This window comes from Sinocyclocheilus anshuiensis, unplaced genomic scaffold, assembly GCF_001515605.1.
Source record: "Sinocyclocheilus anshuiensis isolate Anshui unplaced genomic scaffold, SAMN03320099.WGS_v1.1 scaffold352, whole genome shotgun sequence".
NCBI lineage: Eukaryota > Metazoa > Chordata > Actinopteri > Cypriniformes > Cyprinidae > Sinocyclocheilus > Sinocyclocheilus anshuiensis.
This window is the reverse complement of record NW_015557093.1, coordinates 808710-815277: the sequence shown is the minus strand read 5'-3', so window position 1 is coordinate 815277 and position 6568 is coordinate 808710. Positions and strand designations below refer to the sequence as shown.

At 37.6% G+C, this 6568-nt stretch overlaps 2 protein-coding genes across 2 annotated transcripts in view; both read right to left on the bottom strand.

Annotated features, from left to right (window-relative positions):
- LOC107677372 (protein FAM193B-like) overlaps positions 1–860 on the bottom strand; it is a 14733-nt gene extending 13873 nt beyond the window's left edge. Inside the window, exon 1 of the mRNA XM_016472252.1 lies at positions 501–860. Within this exon, the coding sequence (XP_016327738.1) occupies positions 501–665 (165 nt within the window). The 5' untranslated portion in view covers positions 666–860. The remainder of the gene's footprint in view (positions 1–500) is intronic.
- A 928-nt stretch (positions 861–1788) lies between these two features.
- Positions 1789–6568, bottom strand: part of LOC107677374 (protein ABHD18-like) — a 7602-nt gene continuing 2822 nt past the window's right edge. The window contains exons 6-13 of the mRNA XM_016472254.1: positions 5991–6075; positions 5855–5882; positions 5620–5758; positions 5399–5488; positions 4184–4285; positions 3635–4013; positions 3389–3551; positions 1789–2607 (exon numbers count right to left, since the gene is read on the bottom strand). Coding sequence (XP_016327740.1) covers positions 2553–2607; positions 3389–3551; positions 3635–4013; positions 4184–4285; positions 5399–5488; positions 5620–5758; positions 5855–5882; positions 5991–6075 — 1041 coding nt within the window. The 3' untranslated portion in view covers positions 1789–2552. The remainder of the gene's footprint in view (positions 2608–3388; positions 3552–3634; positions 4014–4183; positions 4286–5398; positions 5489–5619; positions 5759–5854; positions 5883–5990; positions 6076–6568) is intronic.

The following is a 6568-nucleotide window of genomic DNA, read 5'->3' as shown; positions in this document are numbered from 1 at the left end:
CAGATTAAAGTGGCTTCATAAATTACTTTTTAAAAATATTAAAAACGCAAAACACACCTGATGCGAATTCTTTGCTCTTTCTTTTTCTATAAGCAGATTTAACAGACCCTGTTGTATCCAACTAAACTGACTTGAACGCACCTGACGTCGTAATTACGATTTGTCAACTTGTAAGTACGAACGTCCCAGGAGGACTTGAACGCAGCATCAGTCAGTTGTTTTGATTCGAGAACTGTTCTGACAGATTCAGTCCGCTTCGTAAACGAATCCTTTAGACCGATTTGGTGAACCGATTCACAAAATGATCCGAGTCGTTCATGAATCGGACATCGCTAATCAGGAGCTACAAAACGCAAAATAAGCGCGAAAACACAAATAACTGCATGTGCAACAGAGACCTAGATATAGCGCCCGTAAAAAATAATTTAAAATCAAGTCGCTAACAGCGCGAACCGGTTCAAGGAGGTGTGTTGTTGGATGTACGCGTTAGCATTAGCTACCTGATTGGTCCTGCTCGCTCCTGCATCTCCTCCGCCGCCAGCGCCGCCTCCTGCTGCCGCCGCTGCCGCTGCTGCTCCCGCATCGCCGGGCTTCTTCGACTGCTGCTGTCCCGACACTAAATCCTTGGCCCCGACGCCCTGCTGCTTGCTTTTTTTCCTCGCCATCGCTTTAGTCCGTATTATGCCCGTCGGCTGGTCTCCAGGCTCGGTGTAGAAACACAGTTTCGGTTCTTGTAGGCAGTCGCGAATGCTCCTGTTCTTTCACACAGCAAGATAACAGTGAATATGGCGGAGGGCTGGCACGCGCGCACACACACACACACACACACACACACACACACACACACAGAGACAGAGGTTCAGGGGTCACACGTAGTGATGGCAAACGGCTTCAGTAGGCTTGGGAAAAACCAAGGACTCCATGTTTAATGAGGGCAAGATTTCCAGGTGACAGAGTACAGTCGGTCAAACTACAGTAGCGCAGGATTGAGAGAGAAATATCAACATAGTAAACACATGCAGCTTTAATATATTATAAATACACTCAAATACGCTATTTGATTGGAGGCAACGCCGGTAAAATGATACATTAAAATAAAATATCCCTTTTATACGCCTATGTTGTGCGTTTTAGAATATTTTAAAAACATTTCAATGATTGTTTGTTTTTGTTAATATTTTTACGTTGCATTTTTAAACCTATCTGTAGCTTATACAAAACGTAAGTTTATTAAAACAGTACATGTACATTTAAATCTCTCAGATAACCATATTTTTGTACTTAATATTGGCTTCAATATCTTATATTTCTGTTTTCTTACATTATACATAATTTATTATGGGTGATTGTATGATAATAGGTGCACCATTGTATTTTTCATTCACTTTTTCATTTATTAACAGTATTAATACTATTGTCTGTTTATAAAGATACAGAATACAATATTGTGATATTTTTATAACCTCTTATGACTTGTTATACACCCAAATAACTATATTTTACATAATACTGTGCTGCCTATATTATATCCCATATATTAATTTGGTACCTGATCTCATATTGTCATTATGATATTTCACTCTCAGTATTTGTGACTTATTTTTTTCAAGAAAAAAAAAATGACATAAATACTTTGGTTTGTCTTTTTATTTTTAGAGTGGAGAAACAAATGAATGGCTCATGATGAATACAGTGAATATTGAACATGATAGATCAGACAAAGTGACAGTAGTAATACATAAAACATTTCAGTCTATTGAAACACTAGGATTGTTAGCCGTTACTGTAGTATTTGGCAGTGATTAGGATTTAAGGGATTGAAATACATGCAGCAGTTCACAGAAAATGTATATTTTGAATTGTCATATTTCTTGCCATCAGCACCTGAATTCTGTCTCATATGAGCACCAGTCATGGCTAAAGACCTGTTTAAGTACTGGAAATATAGGACTTGATCAGTTCTCAAACAACTCACCTCAATTTGTTAAACACTATTATTATATATATATTTTTTTTTGTTTTTTGTATGAGATATATCTGCAAGATTAAAACGTGCCCATGACAAGGCCATTTTTCTGATGCATTATTTTATAAAAACAGGCAAAAAAAATTCTCTAAAAATTAGCATATTCTCTGTTGGTAAAACAAAAATATCGAATGCATATCAAATTCATTCATTTGCCCTACAATCCAAAATACTGTATTGTCAGAGATCTGCTTCATGAAGAGGTTTAAAGACACCTTGATGTGTAAGTGAATTATGGTTTGGAGGCACATCTTTGTTTCGTTTGGTGAAATATGTTTCAGTCATGATGATATACATGATTAAAGGCAGTGAGGTCAGGAAGACAAGGTTTTGTATGGGTTTTGTAATGGAGTTTTGAGGTGTACCACACAGAGGAACACACTTCTGCCACTGGTAGCACCAGGTTTAGTTCCAATGACACATTCTTCTGTAAGAATCAGTCATCATATTCATGTTGTACATCTCCACATCATACTTTCAAAATCCAACAATTCTTGTCAGTACTGAGTACCAAAAAAATCCATGGCTATAGGCTGGAATACTTCTGAAGAAACCGGTCATAGGCGTCATAAATTGCTTGCCTAGAGGTCAACAATAATGGATGAAATTGAAATGTTAATGCATATATTTTAAACTGATGAACCATACAGTTCATTCACTTGATAAGCAATGTGCTACAATTTAACCAAATAATTAGCATTAATAATTGTGTTGGTAATAAGTCTCTAATGTTCACCAAAACTGCATTTATTTGATCAAAAATACAGTAAAAACAATAATATTGTAAAATATCATTACAATTAAAAAAAAACTATTTTCTGTTTACTACATATTGAAATGTTATTTATTTCTGTGATGCAAAGTTGAATTTTCAGCAGCCATTACAAAACATTTCAATTTATTATTATCAATGAAAATAGATGTGCTGCTTAATATTTCTTTTTAATGCAGTTACTATGAATCTGGGCTGCGTTTCCCAATAGCATTAACCTTAAGTTGATCATAGCTCCATTGGTTTCAATGGGTCTATGATGTACGTAAGCTTACAATGCTTTTGGGAAACGCAGCCCTGGACTGAAAAAAAAAACACCATAAAGAATAATGATTTTAGTGCGTATTATTTGTGTATTCAAATATTCTGAAGCTTGTGAGAAGCCTGTTGTTATTCACTAATTATCCTGACTTCCCCACTAACCACATTCATAAGAGAAGCAGAGATTCATAAATGAATCATTCTTTTGAACTGGACATTTTCAATTAATCTGCTGAGCTGGGCATATGACTTTAGAAGACTTGGAGTACCGTGCATGAAACATGGACTACTTTTATGGTATGTTTATGATGACATAAAGTCTGACTTACCGAAACAGTCCTTGTTTGAAGAGGTAGGCACTGACGTGGCCGCCATTGAGGTAGCGAACCTCACAGCCAGGCCAGATTTCCTGTAAGCTGCGAACTCCAGTGCGTGGAACATAAGCGTCTTCCTTTGCCTGGACTATAATGATCAGACTGGGATCTACAGGCACTGGAGACAAAGTATACAAGAAAGAGAGGATCAAACACAGGAACCCAATCCAAACCATGTCAACAAAACAAACAGATCTGTACCTGAAAAATTGGCGATGTGTGTGCATTCATCCATAACACCCTTCATGAAGCAGAGAGACTCCCGCTGCAGCGAATGCCGCTGACCAGCCCCGCAGGTGATGTTTTTAGCATGCAGCATGTCCAAATGAGGCCTGCTGCTGCTCACAGCGGACAGCATCTGATCCAGCCCGTCTCTCTCTCTTCGGCCCATCAGTAGGGCTGAGTCTGAGGCATGACCTCCTGTCCCAGGCTGAGAACAAGAGGAGCACAGCCCCATCTGGTGGTCCCTTTCTGGCGAGTGGAGGTCAAGAAGGTCATGGGTAAGATCCAGGTCAGAGAGACTGTCAAAGCTGCCTGGGACGTTTTTTACGAATTCCTGGCCCATCCGGAAAGAGTCTGTCTGAAAATCATGGGTGTGTCAGTGAGTGATTCATCAAAAATATTGCACCTTCAACACGAGTAATGTGATACATTATGTGAGGAACAAATCACAAAAGATCACAGAAGGAGATATGGTGTCTTTCATATAAAACCAAGCTAAACTACAACAAAACAGAATAAACGACCTACCCCACAATACTCCAGCATATTGATGATTTCTTCCTCATAGACTGGGTGTGCGCAATACTGCTTTTCCAGTTCTCTCCAATTCACAGCTCGACTTAAAACACCCTGCAGAAAAGCAGATACATTTTTAATAGATTTTAAAAAACGAAACAGAAAAAAAAGAAATAATTTCATGTATTTTAGGTCAATCAAGCTAAAATACCTAAAATTATTCAACTGAAAAGATGAAATACTCCAAGGCACTCATATAGTAAAAATTAAAAAAGCCTTTAATTAACTGGGCTAAGTCACCTAGTTACCCAAGTTATCTAAAACTTTTATTTTAAGTCTATTGAATCAATCAATGAACAACTATAAATGGGAATGAGTGAAACTTGGTGACGTCTATATTACCATGTTCTGATGCTGTTGATTCACTGACACAGGAATGAAGACGGAAAGGTATTCATAGCTATGAAGTTCAGTAGCTAAGTGACTAATGCTGCCTTTAAGTCCTGGGAAATTCCTTCATACCAGGGTTATTACAGTTAACTAAAACTAAAAAAAAAACAAAAAAAAAAAACATTTTTTGTTACTTAAAAAATGAATGCTAACTGAAATAAAATAAGAAAACTTATTTTATTTCAACTAGTTGCCATGGCAGCATTACTAATTTTCATTTAGTTTATCGGATGTACTAAAATAAAGCTGAAATAAAATTGATCAAACTATATAGAATTAAAAAAGGCAAACAACAAATTTATTAAAAATTAAAAAGGAAATATTAATAAAACATATTCTTAACTGATAATGATATAACACTGCTACATACTTTCACTTTCAATTTTCTGACAAATATGCTGTAAGTTCAAAGGTATAAGCTCTTCAGAGATAATGCCATAAATTGAAGGGCAAAAGCTATGCATTAGGTGTGTAATCGCTTACATTCTTGTGCTTCCAAAGTGTCTTACATTTCATAAACTCGCTAAATAAGCAGTATTTTCAAGAAAAAAAAAATTGTATTTGTTCAATAAAAGATCACAAAATACATTCACACTAAAAACGTACAGTCAATTTTCACCTTTAAAACTCAATTTTGACCAATGACTGACTGACTTGATAAATCTGAGCTAAAAACAAGTTTGAGTTTCTCTCTGGTAATTATGATTTTGTAACATCCTATAAATATGACCAATCCGAATTGACTTGTAGGCAACACTAATACAACTTAAATCTTACTGTGGTAAAAACACTTGAAGCAGTCATCCAGGATAAACAAGGTATAAGTGGAATTGGTTTGGGCCAGTTTGTTACAGCTAATGATGCCATCTAGGATGAAAATCAACAATAGATATTGTATATATGTTACACAGGATATGGAACAGGTTCTTCAGAACAAATTTGATTAGAAACAACATGAACGAATTAAGTCAAATGTTAATGAGGTGCGCAGAACCTACATGTCCGCCCATAGAAATGCCAGTCATGCCTAGAGGCCAGAAACCCTCTCGCTCCAGCCAGTGTAACAGTGCAGCAGACTCCAGGATCAGCGCTCCACCCATCACAAACAGGTCTGAGACGTTCTTCAGACTGGAGCGACTGCATCAAAAACACAAATCATATACATTGTAAACATGCAATTTTCATTTGAAAGACATGGACAGTAATAGTTGCTGCAGGTAAACAAACACTCACAGCTGGTCTTTAGGTTTCCTGTATCCGTGTACGGTGCAGAGTCAAGGAGGTGTCAGATAAGATCTAGTAATTCTTGACACTAGGCTTTACATGGCAAACTAATATGTGATCTGTAGTTTAACATTTCTAAGGATATAATAAGGATTCTCCAACAGTAGAGATGCCATCCCTGATTCTTTAATCATTGGTCTGGCCATTAATGTTCGTCTTCTCCAGAAAAACTGCAACACACACACACACACACACACACACACAGACACAGACACACACAAAAAGAGATGCATCAAATTCAAATAAAATCCTAGATGATACTTACGGCCAATAATTGATAATTTTTCACAATCTTAAAATTGTGTTGCTGCCGCCGCCACCGCCGCCATGTCGTGAAGGCACTGTGTGTTTCGTTGTGAAAGCTAAACTACTTTGGTTTGCCTTTCTAAAAGAGGACAATATCCGCTTCGTCATGACTGGAGCTGATCCGTGCTGGTCGCCGAGGAAATACATCAACTTCGCGCTGTCGATCGCCGGATCGGCTTTCACCGTGGACGAAGCGGAGTCCAGCCCGGGGTCATCACATGTGGTTGCCGCAAGCCCGCTGGACGCTCCTTCGTCGAATCCGCCGAACAATTCAAACGTGAGTTTTTTTGGGCAGTGTAGAGTAGCACTTGTTGTTTGTCATTTCTCCGATCACAAATGCAGACATGGTTTTATGTT